Here is a 17389-nt window from a genome sequence, read left to right as displayed (position 1 = left end):
AAAACTTATACTTTGTTTCGGTGGAGTTCCCCATTCAAATGCATGTAACAGTGAGAAACGCACTGTCTTGGCGAAAGAAAGCGTTTTTGTACAACTTCATATGAATAGCTGTAACTTTTGATAGAAGACTCGGATACACATGTTTATGGCTTTATCTTATAGAACTCAAGGTTCCCGTGCTGGGAAAACAGGTTTTGCAGCTGTTTGAGCTAAGATTTCCAAGTTATTCACATAATGAAAACCTATACTTTGTTTCGGTCGAGTTCCCCATTCAAATGCATGTAACAGTGAGAAACGCACTGTCTTGGCGAAAGAAAGCGTTTTTGTACAACTTCATATAAATAGCTGTAACTTTTGATAGAAGACTCAGACAAACATGTTTATGGCTTTATCTTATAGAACTCAAGGTCTCCGTGCTGGGAAAACAGGTTTTGCAGCTGTTTGAGCTAAGATTTCCAAGTTATTCACATAATGAAAACCTATACTTTGTTTCGGTCGAGTTCCCCATTCAAATGCATGTAACAGTGAGAAACGCACTGTCTTGGCGAAAGAAAACGTTTTTGTACAACTTCATAGAAATAGCTGTAACTTTTGATAGAAGACTCAGACAAACATGTTTATGGCCTTGTATTATAGAACTCAAGGTCTCCGTGCTGGGCAAACAGGTTTTGCAGCTGTTTGAGCTAAGATTTCCAAGTTATTCACATAATGAAAACCTATACTTTGTTTCGGTCGAGTTCCCCATTCAAATGCATGTAACAGTGAGAAACGCACTGTCTTGGCGAAAGAAAGCGTTTTTGTACAACTTCATATGAATAGCTGTAACTTTTGATAGAAGACTCGGTTACACATGTTTATGGCTTTATCTTATAGAACTCAAGGTCTCCGTGCTGGGCAAACAGGTTTTGCAGCTGTTTGAGCTAAGATTTCCAAGTTATTCACATAATGAAAACCTATACTTTGTTTCGGTCGAGTTCCCCATTCAAATGCATGTAACAGTGAGAAACGCACTGTCTTGGTGAAAGAAAACGTTTTTGTACAACTTCATATAAATAGCTGTAACTTTTGATAGAAGACTCAGACAAACATGTTTATGGCCTTATATTATAGAACTCAAGGTCTCCGTGCTGGGAAAACAGGTTTTGCAGCTGTTTGAGCTAAGATTCCCAAGTTATTCACATAATGAAAACTTATACTTTGTTTCGGTGGAGTTCCCCATTCAAATGCATGTAACAGTGAGAAACGCACTGTCTTGGCGAAAGAAAGCGTTTTTGTACAACTTCATATGAATAGCTGTAACTTTTGATAGAAGACTCGGATACACATGTTTATGGCTTTATCTTATAGAACTCAAGGTTCCCGTGCTGGGAAAACAGGTTTTGCAGCTGTTTGAGCTAAGATTTCCAAGTTATTCACATAATGAAAACCTATACTTTGTTTCGGTCGAGTTCCCCATTCAAATGCATGTAACAGTGAGAAACGCACTGTCTTGGCGAAAGAAAGCGTTTTTGTACAACTTCATATAAATAGCTGTAACTTTTGATAGAAGACTCAGACAAACATGTTTATGGCTTTATCTTATAGAACTCAAGGTCTCCGTGCTGGGAAAACAGGTTTTGCAGCTGTTTGAGCTAAGATTTCCAAGTTATTCACATAATGAAAACCTATACTTTGTTTCGGTCGAGTTCCCCATTCAAATGCATGTAACAGTGATAAACGCACTGTCTTGGCGAAAGAAAACGTTTTTGTACAACTTCATAGAAATAGCTGTAACTTTTGATAGAAGACTCAGACAAACATGTTTATGGCCTTGTATTATAGAACTCAAGGTCTCCGTGCTGGGCAAACAGGTTTTGCAGCTGTTTGAGCTAAGATTTCCAAGTTATTCACATAATGAAAACCTATACTTTGTTTCGGTCGAGTTCCCCATTCAAATGCATGTAACAGTGAGAAACGCACTGTCTTGGCGAAAGAAAGCGTTTTTGTACAACTTCATATAAATAGCCCTAACTTTTGATAGAAGACTCAGACAAACATGTTTATGGCCTTATATTATAGAACTCAAGGTCTCCGTGCTGGGAAAACAGGTTTTGCAGCTGTTTGAGCTAAGATTTCCAAGTTATTCACATAATGAAAACCTATACTTTGTTTCGGTCGAGTTCCCCATTCAAATGCATGTAACAGTGAGAAACGCACTGTCTTGGCGAAAGAAAGCGTTTTTGTACAACTTCATATAAATAGCTGTAACTTTTGATAGAAGACTCGGTTACACATGTTTATGGCTTTATCTTATAGAACTCAAGGTCTCCGTGCTGGGCAAACAGGTTTTGCAGCTGTTTGAGCTAAGATTTCCAAGTTATTCACATAATGAAAACCTATACTTTGTTTCGGTCGAGTTCCCCATTCAAATGCATGTAACAGTGAGAAACGCACTGTCTTGGCGAAAGAAAGCGTTTTTGTACAACTTCATATAAATAGCCGTAACTTTTGATAGAAGACTCAGACAAACATGTTTATGGCTTTATCTTATAGAACTCAAGGTCTCCGTGCTGGGAAAACAGGTTTTGCAGCTGTTTGAGCTAAGATTTCCCATACGGTAAAAAAATACATTTTTCCTGGCCAAAATATATTTCAAATATATGGTAAATATATTTTGTATTTGTGATGCTCCAAAAAAATATATTTTTGAAATTTAAAATATATTTCTTTCAAACCAAAATACATTTCAAAAGATATTTGCGTTCAAGAAAATACATTTCCAACCTTTCAGTAGAATATATTTCAAAGTATCCCTTATTTAACCTCTTTGGACCTGGTGTCCACATATGTGGACGTCACATTTTGGGTTATTTAGACCAAAATACTCAATTTTGCTCTACAAGGGCCTGATATCCATATCCGAGGACATTATACTGCTACTGTTCTATCAAAATTTTAAACAAATATCCTCATTTGTGGCTCTTATTTTTCTTAAAAACAAAAATAAGTTAAAAGAAAATCTGGTAATTCTTTGTTTTTACATTCATCGGGTCCCAATATGCCCAAATATCAAAGAGAAATTAAAAATGCATGTCGTGGAAGAGTTCGGGTCTTAGGAGGTTAAAATGTATTTAGTGCCATAATAATAATAAAAGTAACAACATCTGCATCTAATCACATCTGCAAACACAGTTGGATTCAAACAAAACACAGTCAAAGGTCTAGCAAGAATTAGGTTATTTATTCATTTGCTTACAGTATTTCACATTAGACAATATTAGCATTCACTTGACTTTGAAATTAATAGTCATTGATACAGTACACAAAATACAATACACTTTAGTTTTTGACAATATATACAATATAGTACTTAAAGAAACAGTCCACTTTTTTTGAAAATAGGCTCATTCTCCATCTCCCTCAGAGTTAAAAAGTTGAGTTTGACCATTAAGTCTTTGGTCATTTTTCTTTTTTCTTTTTTACAGATTATACAAAAATCATAAGCACAATGTTCATTTTGTTGAGCAAAATTAAACAGCACTTCAAATTAAGCGAACAATCACTATGTTACAACAGTTATTATGCTCATGACTGGCTGTGTGCCACTGATGGCAGGGTATTTTCAGATGTCCTGTGGATCATTGATGAGCTCATATGACTCATAGATGAGCATCAAAACAATAGTTTGCTGATGAAGTGTTCAGAAACTGAGATTCCCTTCTAGTTACACAACAAAAGCCCAAAACCTATAAAAAGAAGTGTGTCCTCTGTCCTCTGCCTACCCCCATTTTGCTTTGTTATTTTGTGTTTTCCCCCTCCAGTGCTGGTAAGTAGGCCATGTTAATTTAATGTAATGTATATCTGACGTTTTGCCATTTAATGTTTAATTATGTATGTTTTTTTTATGAACTGGTTTAAAATCACTTCAGAAAAATACCACATGGCAGAAAATCATGTTTTCTCGTGTTTAACCTTATTTAAGGAATTCACACTGATTAATGAGTCTAAAAATGTAATTGACTTTTAGTTTTTCAGTGTGAATGATCAGACATTTGCATTTGATCTCTGCAGCAAGAATACCTGTCAGATGCCCAAGACGTTTTGATACTGGTTCAAAATAACTTGGATTTGAGGCACAGAGACTATGCTTTGCTCGTTCATAGAATCTTCCAATGGCATAACACGTCTCTCCACTTTCATTTTGACATATTACAAATCGTTTAATGTTAAAGAAATTTTGATCATCATCATTCAACATAACAGTGAATGAATTACGTTTGACTACACGACTGTAATCTTCTGAGTGAAACACCTCGCCATTTGTAATGATTCGTTGAAAGTACTTTACTCTGCTCCTTTGTACCCCATAACGACTCAGTGCCATATAGTCATCCCTCCTAATTAATCGCACTTTAGGATGATTAAGTGCAGTGATACCATGTGTGCGAGTTACATCTTTTAACTGTTTAGGTCTTGTTAGAGATTCAAATATCTCCTTGCATTCATTTGAGGCATCTTTCAGTAAAGTCTGGCCATAAAATGGTAAGGCCTTCTGTAGCCAGAACATTTTTACAATCTGTAGCGCAACCCCTTGAGTGCTTTTGATCATGTCTAGTAGTTTAGCATTGTAAGACTCAAACACAAAGGCGGAATGAGCCCACAAAGGCCCCCAGTTAACTACACTCCTTGGTAAATGGAGGCAAAGATGGACATTATAAGACAGATTAGCTTCCCCATAGAATACCTCCATGTCTTTCACAAAATCTGTTAGAAGTGCCTCAGACTCAGTAATCTGCTCTCTAGTTATATTTTCGCCCAACAGAAGGGATACTCCCTTGACTAGTTTAGACCAGTGATTCAGTAGTGGTTCTGGCAATACACCTTTCAGTACAGGTAAGCTATAATAAAAGAGCCACATATACCACTCATGGGCTTTCCAAAATTTCCTCAATGTGACAGACCTTGGCACACGAGGTACATTACATGGCGGTTTAATCTTTAAAAGCATTTCATCTAACAGTTTTGTAGACCTACCTATATACCAGTGCTTTTCATGGTTTTCACTGTTTAACCACAGCCCTGTTACAGTTCTTGCAACACCCAGAAGTACTGAATGCATATAGTCTGGGACAGACCCTTCGATAATATCAAAACTGGGAAGTCTACACAACATACTTGGCCCTTTAACACCCATAACAGCTTTACCAGACTGTAGCGCAGCTTCTACAAATTCATTAGTTTGTTCCTGATTGCGGAGCTGAATGTCCTTCTGAAAAGGATATACACGAGTGAATCCTCTGCCTTTTTCAACTACCTTTCCTTCATGAAGGCAGTAGGAGCATCCATATTCACCATTAAACTGTTTAAAATTTTGGATCACAGGTCTGGCAACTGAGTCACTCATTAGAATTAGAGGGATTACTTTTGTATTGACAGAAACGCCTTTGTCATCTTCCCATGTGAAACCACTGTCCTGTAGGCCCACACACTCATCAATGAAAGGTTTTAAGAAACTTCTCATGTGAGGCTTCTCATCCCCGAACCATAGTGCACAAAGGAGTACATTATCCTGTCTTGTTTTCAATGGCAATTCATTAATGGTGCAAAAAAGGGGCCAAATACTACAAGGGGACTTTTTAAAAACTGGCACACCATCACAGCTAAATGTTAAGCTGAGGGTTTGAAGGGCCGTTTCTGAACCACTTAAAGCTTTCTGATACAAAAAACCATCACAAATGTCACTGAGAGAAGTAGATGTTTCTGTTTGCCTTCCTATTAATTCATCTGTAATTCCTGGCATTCTCAAGAGATTTTTGAGTTGATCTTCCAAGGAGAGGTATATGAAAAAGTTATTGGTAAACCTACTTGCTTTGTCATAGGTGCTGTTGCATTGAACACAATGAACTTGGTCCAGTTCAGCTGACATTATATTACTGCACTGTTCACACACATAACAGATTTTCATGATGTCTTTTGTATCATCAAAAGCTTTGTAAAATGAATATTTTGTCCTGCATGCTGCATCACTGCCACCAACAACATTAAGGATTTTCATGATATCTTCAAGACAGTCATTGGTCAAACTGTGTTTGAGCTTAAGTGCCAGAAGTAGTAGTTGATTTTGCTCTTTAGTTTGACCTGAATCCACTGGGACCTCTATCTGAACAGGACCTGCAGTGCACTCTTCATCATTAGTCATCAGCAGAGTTCTGTCTTCTGGAAGGGTGTCTGGGATTTCCTTGAAAAGAGAAGCGAGAGAGAGAATTATGATTATGGGTCCTGTAAGCAAATCTTCAGTGTAAGAGCATTAACCTAGTGGACTCATAGACGCATTCATGTCTATATCGGTGAGATCTGCCCTGTAACCGTCTTCTCTGTATTTATGCATCTCTTTTTTTAACATTACAGCAGAAATTTGAAATTGGTCTCATTCACTAATTGTGCACTATTTGACATGTCCATTCAGTCTTGCCAAAATCTAAGTGTGCTTAGGCTGTCAAAATGAATGCTTAGTGCTTTCTTTCATGATAAATTCTGTAAGAATATATGATTGCAGTAGAAAGTAGAAATTACCGTAAAAATCATAATTAGAACAATGATTACTTGTTTTATTTTTTCTTGTTCAATGCACTAATTCATGAATATTCTTTAAAAAATAATGTCTAGAAATGTAATGATCTTTTTGATTTCATTTCTTGACTTGAAAATTCAACTAACTATTGTGTACTTATTTCGAGAAATCTATAGTCCAATACTCAGAATAAATTTAATTTAGGTTTATGCATTAAAAGTGTTTTCATTACAGTTAACCCAAAATGTTTGTATTCCAACACTAACCTTAAAAAGAGACCAATAAGATTATTATTAATATTAATATGAATCAAGCATTTATTATTTGTTATAACTGAGGTAATTAAATGCTAAGGGATAAGATAAAATGGATGATAAGATAAAAGGAATAAAATGTTATTTTGGTAATCATCACCCTCAAGTTGTTCTAAACCTATTTCTTTGTTCTGTTGAACACAAAAGAAGATATTTTCAAGAATGTTGGTAACCAGTTTCTTGTCCCTACTGACTTCCATAGTGTTGTTATTTCATACTATGTCCATACTATGTCAATGGGGACCAGCAACTGTTTGGTTATCAACATTATTTTGTTCAAAAGAAATTCATACAGGTTTATAAGAGTGAGCAACTTAAGAGTGAGCAATTGATTAGAGAATTTACATTTTTGGTTGAACTGTTCATTTATGAATTTACAAAAATGCAAATTGAACCACCAATCATATCATAAGGCATACCTTTTGACATTCCTTGATAACATTCTGAAGTTCTTCTTCTGCAACCTTAATTCTGAAAAAGAAAATATACAATAAAGAAAATAGAAATTGCTTATTGCTATATTTGAACTCTAAGTGAACTGCTATTAACACGATAAAGATGTGATCACTTATAAAGATGTTTATTGATCAGTAATAAGCAGATTAGACATAGCCTAGCTACATTCCCTGTTTAAAAGAGCCAACTCCAACTCCAGATCATTCATTTGGGAGCCAGAGTACCTTATGGTATGGTAATTTATAAAGATCATTTTTTCCTTACAATTTTCATTGTGGCTATTAATTACATTTGATAAAATTTACTTAGAATGATGTTTATACCATTGTTTTAAGCAACTGCATGTCCTATTTTTACAAGAACATAAGCTGAAAACACTAATTGAAAATCCTTCAATGCTATTCTGGAGTATTAAGCCCCAAATGTCTATTACACATTGGCTTTGTTTATTCTTGATAAAAAACAAACAAACATCTTAAGCATGCAGTGGACAATTATTTGCCACTTTGAACGATTACATAATTGTGGCATCCTTAGTGATTGCCACTAGATTTATTGATTGTGCGGCCCTATGGCATTCGTTAATGTTAACCCCTGGAGGGTCTTAGAAAAATGCATACACTATCGGTCTTAGAGCCACAAATCGACCACGCCCAAAAAAGCGCTATAAAAAATGTATATATTAATATTTTTTATATATATTTATATATTTTATATATTAATATATTAAAAAAAAAAAAGCACCCTCTCATGGTCCTAGGGACCAAAAAATGGTCCCGCACGATCAGCCCGCTGTTTTCCAGCAGAGGTCAAATGTGAAGCAAGGGCGCCACCCGGTGGACAAATAAAAAAATTACAACTCTAAGGCCAGTACTGCAAGCGGAAGCGGAAGCATTACCGATCACGATCGATTTGACCGTAATTTTTCTGGCGTGAAAAATAGCGTTTATAATGGGTTTCAATGGGGGCACAAATCGACCACTAGCTAGGTCCGATAGCGTAAGTTTATCGCTAGCTTAGCCACTGAAGCTAATTTCCGGAAGTCATACTGAAATTTTAACAGTAAATGTGACCGAACTTTTTTTTGCAGACTTTCGCTATATTCCATTCAACACTGTGCAAATGGCATGTAATCGAAATTTGAAAAAGCCACAAATCGACCCTAAGACCCTCCAGGGTAAAGAGTGAGGGATATTACATTACCAACACACCTTTCTTTTTGTGCCCATCTCCGTTTGGTTCTTGAAGGAATTTCCTCTTCAGGATCAGTTAGATAACGTTTATACGGAATCCTTTCAGGAGGCTCGCTCATTTTGACTCACACGTGACCTGTTGATGACATTAAAATCACATTGAAGAAAACATCGAGGATTGTAAAACAGAAACTGCAACATATAAAATAAATGTAGTGAAATATATGCTTACCGAGCAGTTTTCCAGGGAGTTCGCAAAATTTCAGCGTCTTCTTCCGCGAGCGTCTGCACACGCAATGGAGACCTTAACAAAAACTTTAAAAACTTAAACGTAAAGTCCCAAAAACGTCCGTCTTTGTACGTCACAGGATTAATCGAAAAAAAGGTACTTAAAACAATATAATATGTTTTTTCTATGAAATCTATGCTCGCCAGAGATTATTCAAAAAATGCAGCGTCTTCGTTCTAGATCTGTAGGTTGTGTGAAAGTGTAAAGGTTAATGAGCGGAGCAGAGTATGCGCATGCGCGTTGCCATTGTGCTTTTTATAAATAAAGATAAAATAAAAAGTAAATATTGAAATATTCCCAAACATGTGCAATGAACGCGCAAAAAATATTAATAATAGTAATAAAAAAAATTATTAGTTGTTGTTTCTTCCCCCCCCTCCCCCCCCCTTTTTTTTGAAATATAACCGACGTTTGAGGCGCGAAAGGCCGATATACAGACGGGAAGACACAAGCGGATAATGTTCGCGTTAATTAAGTGGTCGGAAGATGGAAAGTTCTCAATTCTGCCGACTGAACACATTCGGGATTTTGATGAGGAGGAATACTTAAACGGTTTGGAGGAAAAGGACATTTATTTGGTGGAGTGGCGACAAGGCGCCAAGGAGCCAAAAGGCGGGTGGCCGGTCTATGAAGCCTCCATCATTAAGCTAGCAGGTGCCTTTTCTCCAGTATAATATTACTTTATTGTCGCTTATTTGTTAATCAAAATATGTAACTTAATTATATTATGATGTACTTTAGCCTTTTTTATTATTATTCTGCCTCCTCAGAAAGGGAAAAAACTTTGCAAACAAAGCTTAAGGAAATCGAAGAACAACCACCCAAGCCAGAGGTGCTTAAGAGAAAAAGTAAACCTTCTATGAAACTCCTTGAGGCCACAGAGGTCACAGACGAACCGGCAGCTAAGAAAAAGGTGAGTGTTCGCCGCGTACACACACAGACATATATACTAATATATATATATATACCTGTTTTGTGTATATATATATGTATGTGTAACCCCCCCCCCCCCCCCCAAACATTTTGAGATCATTCCTTCATACAGAAGGTGGCTTTTAAAGAGAGAGTTTTTTGTTTCATTTCTTAGGCATACCCAACAGACCAACAAAACGATCTAAAGTTATGGAATGAAAAGAAACTTGAACATCTACAGCGTGTCATTAATCAGTTGAGAGAAGAGAACTCGAATCTAAAAAGAGAGAACGATAGGCTGAAAAATGAAATACTTGAAAGTAAGTACTGTACTATTGCATGTTTTATGTGTGTGTTTACACTTGTCATATACAATAACTATCAAAACCTATTCACATTTAATTTCACTTTCACAGAAATCCCACCTCTCCTTCAGGCTACACAGCATTTAATTACCAAGGTTAGAAACAAAGCACAGTTATCCTTCATTAATAATCACTAATTACAATGTTCCACATTTCCTTGCCTTTTTAATCATTTTGAGACCTTTTGGAGTTTTTTTGGGGTTGTTTAGCAGTAATGTTTGTGCCTATTTATTTTAGCCCATGAAAATGAATGCAGATCTTCCTGACGTAAGTAAAATCTAATTAATTTTTTGTCATTACCATTAATTTTGTTGCTTTGTTGTTTTTGTGCAGTTTGCAATCATATAAACCTAACAAGCATCAGTCAGCAGTGTGCCTAACCTAAACAGATTCTTGCTTTATTCACATATGTAGTTATATGTACTTGTACATTGTACCTAGGGTTGCGACGACTTGGCACCGCCCCATTGTTGTGACAGCCCTGATTGTACTTGTACACTGCATCGGAACAGGGAACAGTCTGCCACATTAATGTATTTTTAAATGACTTGTTTCTAATACATCAGTTTTTCTCTTACAGATGTCAAAGTCTCAACCTGATGCTGCCCTCCCTCATCCTCCTAAAGTAAGTATTAGTTGTTGTGGTTTTTTACGCAGTGTCTGTGTCACGTGATATTATGTCACATGCTAAGCATAACTATTGAAATAATAACTGTTTTATAACAGATTTTCCCAAACACTAGCTATGTTTGTTGTCATTCAGACCAGTACTACTGGTTAGACATTGCTTAATAAGGATTGTGTTTTTTTAGCTGCCATCACCAGTGTGTGAATGGGTTGATGACTGAATGTGTAAAGCGCTTTGGGGTCCTTAGGGACTAGCGCTATACAAATACAGGCCATTTACCATATAATTGATATTCCCGATTAATTTCTCATCTCTGATTGAATGCCTTTGTTTGTTTGCCTTTTTTTGACCATAACAAGACATTTTTGCAGGATATATATGGTGAATTTATATGCATAGATACAGTCGTAGTGCTTGACACATGCACAGAGCAGTAGATGGACTAGTAGGGAAATAATTACAATCATGATGTTGATTGCTGATGTCAGTATATATATTTTAGAGGAATGTTTTGTTTTTCACCCAAAATGAACTATATTCTTCAGAAGAGATTTTTTACCCCACTGGATTCTTATATATTGTTGTTTTTTTTGCTTGTTTGTTTGTTTGTTTTTTCTCCAGAACATGTATGCTGTACCTATTTACTTGAATTGTATAGATATACATGACTTACAAGGTTTAGATTGTTGTGCAACATTGTCACATTCTGATATTTATTCAGTGGTTTTATGGCAGTCAATGTTATGTGTATTTTTTTTAATCTTTAAATATTCTCCTTTATAGGTGCCCAACTCTTCATGCAAAGCGTCTGGGGATTCTAAAGTAAGTATTTTTGATTCTGCTTTGTTCCACCGCGAAATGTCAATCTTTCTTATTAAAGTGTAAAGACTCAATCATCTAAGTTATTCTGAGTTCTTCCTTCTTTCATTTAGTTTACCAGTAATACTCTGTCTGTAACAACATTGTTGACTTCATATGTATGTGTTTATTTATTTAAAGGGTTCCAGTGATGCTGAATATGTAAGTAATTTTGCTGAGAATTTAGGTAGGTGCAAACTCAAATGTGTTTTTTAAAAACAATTTATATTGAAACACTCTTTTTATGTGATTGCAACCACAGGTGGAGTTAGCACATGCTACAGGGGTAAAAATTCTGAAACATCAGTGGGCTACTGCTCTTCAGGCCCAAACACCCACTTCAATGGTGCGTGTTCTTCTGATGGCCGTCTTCCCACTGGAGGTTTTGATCCAGAGCAATTTAAAAGGTAAACAGCTTTGAAACTTAGTTCCAATGGTTAGCTAATAGTATTTTAAAAAGCCTACTTCTCTGTCACCAGTTTCTTTACCAAAAAGCATAATATTGTAGTTCAAATGTTTAGATGAACAAAGATCAGATTTTTGGAAATTTAACTAGCCAGACACTCAAATGTTAATGCTTTTTATAGGAGGACACAGCAAAACAGACATCGGCGCAGAGCGAAGAACTGCCCTTGATAAAGAAACCATGACAGCCATATATAGTAAGTGAAGACTGTGTATCTAAAATTGCATACTGCACAAGTAACTCACTTTGCAACAATAAAAATTGCACAGATAGGTGATGAAGCATTGAAGTGGTTGGACTCAGACAAAGAAGGTCAACAAATTGAATGATGGAGAGTAAGGATAGATGACCAAAAGGGGTGTTAGTATTACTGTAATGTGAACTGGATAGACTTTCCATCGAGGGGGGAAAAAAAGGTAAAATTATGTGGAAAATATATCTGTATCTCTATAAACGGAAATATCTGTTTGCTAAATGAAGCTAGCTAATTTAAATCATGTTTTTATTTTAACTCTGATAAAAGTACTAGAACTGTGACTTTTGTTTGTTACAGTGGCGGTAAGGAAGAGGTTCCCCAATGTATCCAGAGGGGCTTTGGGGATTGCAGTCAATTCAAAGCTGGGGGAACTCAGACTGTTGGAAAAGAAAAAAAAAGTTACATTTTAAATATGTTTTATGTTCGTACACACACACATATATATATCTATCTATATATATATATATATATGTGTGTGTGTATTCCTCTGCTTGTTATTGATCAGTAAACATCTTTGAGTGATCACATTTTTATTGTGTTAATAGCAGTTCACATCAAATTCACAGTATCGTTACTTATAAGTGTTTGTTGCAGTTGCATTTTGTATAGTAAAATGTATGTATATATATATATGTGTGTGTGTGTGTGTGTGTGTGTGTGTGTGTGTGTGTGTGTGTGTGTATATATATAATTTTTATTTTTTAAAAATTTTACAATTTTTAAGAATGTTATGAAAATAAAGTTGTATAATGTATGTTCCTAGCTTGATTTATATGCTGTGTTTGTTTTAGATATCAAATAAAGATTTTCAGTTGTTACATGTGAATGTGTTTTCTTCGACTGAAATATATGAAGGGTAAAATATATTTTTGAAAGATTTTTAATTAATTTTCAATTATATTTTGAAATATATTTCAAAATATACAAAAATTGGCCAAAAAATATATGCGCTAAAATACATTTCAAAATATATAAATATATTTTGAAATGTATTTCAAAAAATATATTTTGAAATATATTTCAAAATATACAAAAATTGGCCAAAAAATATATGCGCTAAAATACATTTCAAAATATATAAATATATTTTGAAATGTATTTTAGCGCATATATTTTTTGGCCAATTTTTGTATATTTTGAAATATATTTCAAAATATATTTCAAAATATATTTTTTTACCGTATGGGTTCCAAGTTATTCACATAATGAAAACCTATACTTTGTTTCGGTGGAGTTCCCCATTCAAATGCATGTAACAGTGAGAAACGCACTGTCTTGGCGAAAGAAAGCGTTTTTGTACAACTTCATATAAATAGCTGTAACTTTTGATAGAAGACTCAGACAAACATGTTTATGGCTTTATCTTATAGAACTCAAGGTCTCCGTGCTGGGAAAACAGGTTTTGCAGCTGTTTGAGCTAAGATTTCCAAGTTATTCACATAATGAAAACCTATACTTTGTTTCGGTCGAGTTCCCCATTCAAAATGCATGTAACAGTGAGAAACGCACTGTCTTGGCGAAAGAAAACGTTTCTGTACAACTTCATAGAAATAGCTGTAACTTTTGATAGAAGACTCAGACAAACATGTTTATGGCCTTATATTATAGAACTCAAGGTCTCCGTGCTGGGAAAACAGGTTTTGCAGCTGTTTGAGCTAAGATTTCCAAGTTATTCACATAATGAAAACCTATACTTTGTTTCGGTCGAGTTCCCCATTCAAATTGATCTTTCTGAGTTAACTTCAATAATTACTTCCTCCAAACCATCAACGTGTCTTTTAGACCCCATTCCTACAAAACTGCTCAAAGAAGTCCTGCCATTAATTAATTCTTCGATCTTAAATATGATCAACCTATCTCTAATAATCGGCTATGTACCACAGGCCTTCAAGCTGGCTGTAGTTAAACCTTTACTCAAAAAGCCATCTCTAGACCCAGCAGTCTTAGCTAATTATAGGCCAATCTCCAACCTTCCTTTCATATCAAAAATCCTTGAAAGAGTAGTTGTCAAACAGCTAACAGATCATCTGCAGAGGAATGGTTTATTTGAAGAGTTTCAGTCAGGTTTCAGAGCTCAGCACAGCACAGAAACAGCTTTAGTGAAGGTTACAAATGATCTTCTTATGGCCTCTGACAGTGGACTCATCTCTGTGCTTGTCCTGCTAGACCTCAGTGCAGCGTTCGATACTGTTGATCATAATATCCTATTAGAGCGATTAGAACATGCTGTAGGTATTACAGGTACTGCACTGCAGTGGTTTGTATCATATCTATCTAATAGACTCCAATTCGTGCATGTAAATGGAGAGTCCTCTTCACACACTGAGGTTAATTATGGAGTTCCACAGGGTTCAGTGCTAGGACCAATTCTGTTTACATTATACATGCTTCCCTTAGGCAGCATCATTAGAAGACATAGCATACATTTTCACTGCTATGCAGATGACACCCAGCTCTATCTGTCCATGAAGCCAGATAACACACACCAATTAGTTAAACTGCAGGAATGTCTTAAAGACATAAAGACCTGGATGGCCGCTAACTTTCTGCTTCTTAATTCAGATAAAACTGAGGTTATTGTACTCGGCCCTGAAAATCTTAGAAATATGGTATCTAATCAGATTCTTACTCTGGATGGCATTACCTTGGCCTCCAGTAACGCGGTGAGGAACCTTGGAGTCATTTTTGACCAGGACATGTCCTTCAACGCACATATTAAACAAATATGTAAGACTGCTTTCTTCCATTTGCGCAACATCTCTAAAATTAGAAATATCCTGTCTCAGAGTGACGCTGAAAAACTAGTTCATGCATTTATTACTTCCAGGCTGGACTACTGTAATTCATTATTATCAGGATGTCCAAAAAACTCACTGAAAAGCCTTCAGCTAATCCAAAATGCTGCAGCAAGAGTCCTGACAGGGACTAGAAAGAGAGAGCATATTTCTCCTGTTTTGGCTTCCCTTCATTGGCTTCCTGTTAAATCCAGAATTGAATTCAAAATCCTGCTCCTCACATACAAGGTCTTAAATAATCAGGCCCCATCTTATCTTAATGACCTTGTAGTACCATATCACCCTATTAGAGCGCTCCGCTCTCGCTCTGCAGGCCTACTTGTTGTTCCTAGAGTATTTAAAAGTAGAATGGGAGGGAGAGCCTTCAGTTTTCAGGCCCCTCTTCTGTGGAACCAGCTTCCAGTTTGGATTCGGGAGACAGACACTATCTCTACTTTTAAGATTAGGCTTAAAACTTTCCTTTTTTCTAAAGCATATAGTTAGGGCTGGACCAGGTGACCCTGAATCCTCCCTTTGTTATGCTGCAATAGATGTAGGCTGCCGGGGGATTCCCATGATGCATTGAGTTTTTCCTTTCCAGTCACCTTTCTCACTCACTATGTATTAATAGACCTCTCTGCATTGAATCATATCTGTTATTAACCTCTGTCTCTCTTCCACAGCATGTCTTTATCCTGTCTTCCTTCTCTCACCCCAACCGGTCGCAGCAGATGGCCGCCCCTCCCTGAGCCTGGTTCTGCCGGAGGTTTCTTCCTGTTAAAAGGGAGTTTTTCCTTCCCACTGTCGCCAAAGTGCTTGCTCATAGGGGGTCATATGATTGTTGGGTTTTTCTCTGTATCTATGAAGCGCCTTGAGGCGACTTTTGTTGTGATTTGGCGCTATATAAATAAAATTGAATTGAATTGAATTGAATTCAAATGCATGTAACAGTGAGAAACGCACTGTCTTGGCGAAAGAAAGCGTTTTTGTACAACTTCATATAAATAGCTGTAACTTTTGATAGAAGACTCGGTTACACATGTTTATGGCTTTATCTTATAGAACTCAAGGTCTCCGTGCTGGGCAAACAGGTTTTGCAGCTGTTTGAGCTAAGATTTCCAAGTTATTCACATAATGAAAACCTATACTTTGTTTCGGTCGAGTTCCCCATTCAAATGCATGTAACAGTGAGAAACGCACTGTCTTGGCGAAAGAAAGCATTTTTGTACAACTTCATATAAATAGCCGTAACTTTTGATAGAAGACTCAGACAAACATGTTTATGGCTTTATCTTATAGAACTCAAGGTCTCCGTGCTGGGAAAACAGGTTTTGCAGCTGTTTGAGCTAAGATTTCCAAGTTATTCACATAATGAAAACCTATACTTTGTTTCGGTGGAGTTCCCCATTCAAATGCATGTAACAGTGAGAAACGCACTGTCTTGGCGAAAGAAAGCGTTTTTGTACAACTTCATATAAATAGCTGTAACTTTTGATAGAAGACTCGGATACACATGTTTATGGCTTTATCTTATAGAACTCAAGGTCTCCGTGCTGGGCAAACAGGTTTTGCAGCTGTTTGAGCTAAGATTTCCAAGTTATTCACATAATGAAAACCTATACTTTGTTTCGGTCGAGTTCCCCATTCAAATGCATGTAACAGTGAGAAACGCACTGTCTTGGCGAAAGAAAGCGTTTTTGTACAACTTCATATAAATAGCTGTAACTTTTGATAGAAGACTCGGATACACATGTTTATGGCTTTATCTTATAGAACTCAAGGTCTCCGTGCTGGGCAAACAGGTTTTGCAGCTGTTTGAGCTAAGATTTCCAAGTTATTCACATAATGAAAACCTATACTTTGTTTCGGTCGAGTTCCCCATTCAAATGCATGTAACAGTGAGAAACGCACTGTCTTGGCGAAAGAAAGCGTTTTTGTACAACTTCATATAAATAGCTGTAACTTTTGATAGAAGACTCAGACAAACATGTTTATGGCTTTATCTTATAGAACTCAAGGTCTACGTGCTGGGAAAACAGGTTTTGCAGCTGTTTGAGCTAAGATTTCCAAGTTATTCACATAATGAAAACCTATACTTTGTTTCGGTCGAGTTCCCCATTCAAAATGCATGTAACAGTGAGAAACGCACTGTCTTGGCGAAAGAAAGCGTTTTTGTACAACTTCATATAAATAGCTGTAACTTTTGATAGAAGACTCGGTTACACATGTTTATGGCTTTATCTTATAGAACTCAAGGTCTCCGTGCTGGGCAAACAGGTTTTGCAGCTGTTTGAGCTAAGATTTCCAAGTTATTCACATAATGAAAAC

The 17389-nt window shown here is 36.3% G+C and overlaps 1 protein-coding gene and 1 long non-coding RNA gene across 3 annotated transcripts; one reads left to right on the top strand and one right to left on the bottom strand.

Annotated features, from left to right (window-relative positions):
* Positions 1 to 3366: 3366 nt before the first annotated feature.
* Positions 3367 to 9156, bottom strand: LOC147306338 (uncharacterized). The gene is made up of 4 exons (XR_015126496.1): positions 8746 to 9156; positions 8532 to 8649; positions 7284 to 7335; positions 3367 to 6217 (listed from the first exon to the last, which is right to left on the bottom strand). It is a non-coding gene; the product is annotated as an uncharacterized LOC147306338 (long non-coding RNA).
* A 209-nt stretch (positions 9157 to 9365) lies between these two features.
* LOC147306337 (uncharacterized) lies at positions 9366 to 13204 on the top strand. Of its 2 annotated transcripts, XM_086275643.1 has the most exons (10): positions 9656 to 9715; positions 9890 to 10034; positions 10131 to 10174; positions 10317 to 10346; positions 10660 to 10704; positions 11491 to 11529; positions 11707 to 11727; positions 11828 to 11972; positions 12153 to 12227; positions 12585 to 13204. In XM_086275643.1, the coding sequence occupies exons 1-10, from the start codon at positions 9662 to 9664 to the stop codon at positions 12695 to 12697; spliced, it is 711 nt and encodes a 236-aa protein (XP_086131769.1). In that variant the 5' UTR covers positions 9656 to 9661; the 3' UTR covers positions 12698 to 13204. The 2 variants fall into 2 exon arrangements, with proteins under 2 accessions (XP_086131768.1, XP_086131769.1); XM_086275642.1 differs by lacking the exon at positions 12585 to 13204 and having other exon boundaries at positions 9366 to 9715; positions 12153 to 12340.
* Positions 13205 to 17389: the final 4185 nt, after the last annotated feature.

This window comes from Aulonocara sp. 'chitande type north' Nkhata Bay, linkage group LG19 (genome assembly GCF_057382095.1).
Source record: "Aulonocara sp. 'chitande type north' Nkhata Bay isolate Kocher_YH1m ecotype deep benthic linkage group LG19, A_spYH_male_GT1.1, whole genome shotgun sequence".
Lineage (NCBI taxonomy): Eukaryota > Metazoa > Chordata > Actinopteri > Cichliformes > Cichlidae > Aulonocara > Aulonocara sp. 'chitande type north' Nkhata Bay.
The sequence above is the reverse complement of the archived record's forward strand: the minus strand, read 5'-3'. Positions and strand labels throughout refer to the sequence as shown.

Coding starts and splice junctions, on each gene's coding strand:
- LOC147306337 (XM_086275642.1), top strand. CDS start 9,530: ATGATGTACTTTAGCCTTTTTTATTATTATTCTGCCTCCTCAGAAAGG. Junction 11,728..11,827: donor GTTCCAGTGATGCTGAATAT/GTAAGTAATTTT, acceptor TTGCAACCACAG/GTGGAGTTAGCACATGCTAC. Junction 11,973..12,152: donor GATCCAGAGCAATTTAAAAG/GTAAACAGCTTT, acceptor TGCTTTTTATAG/GAGGACACAGCAAAACAGAC.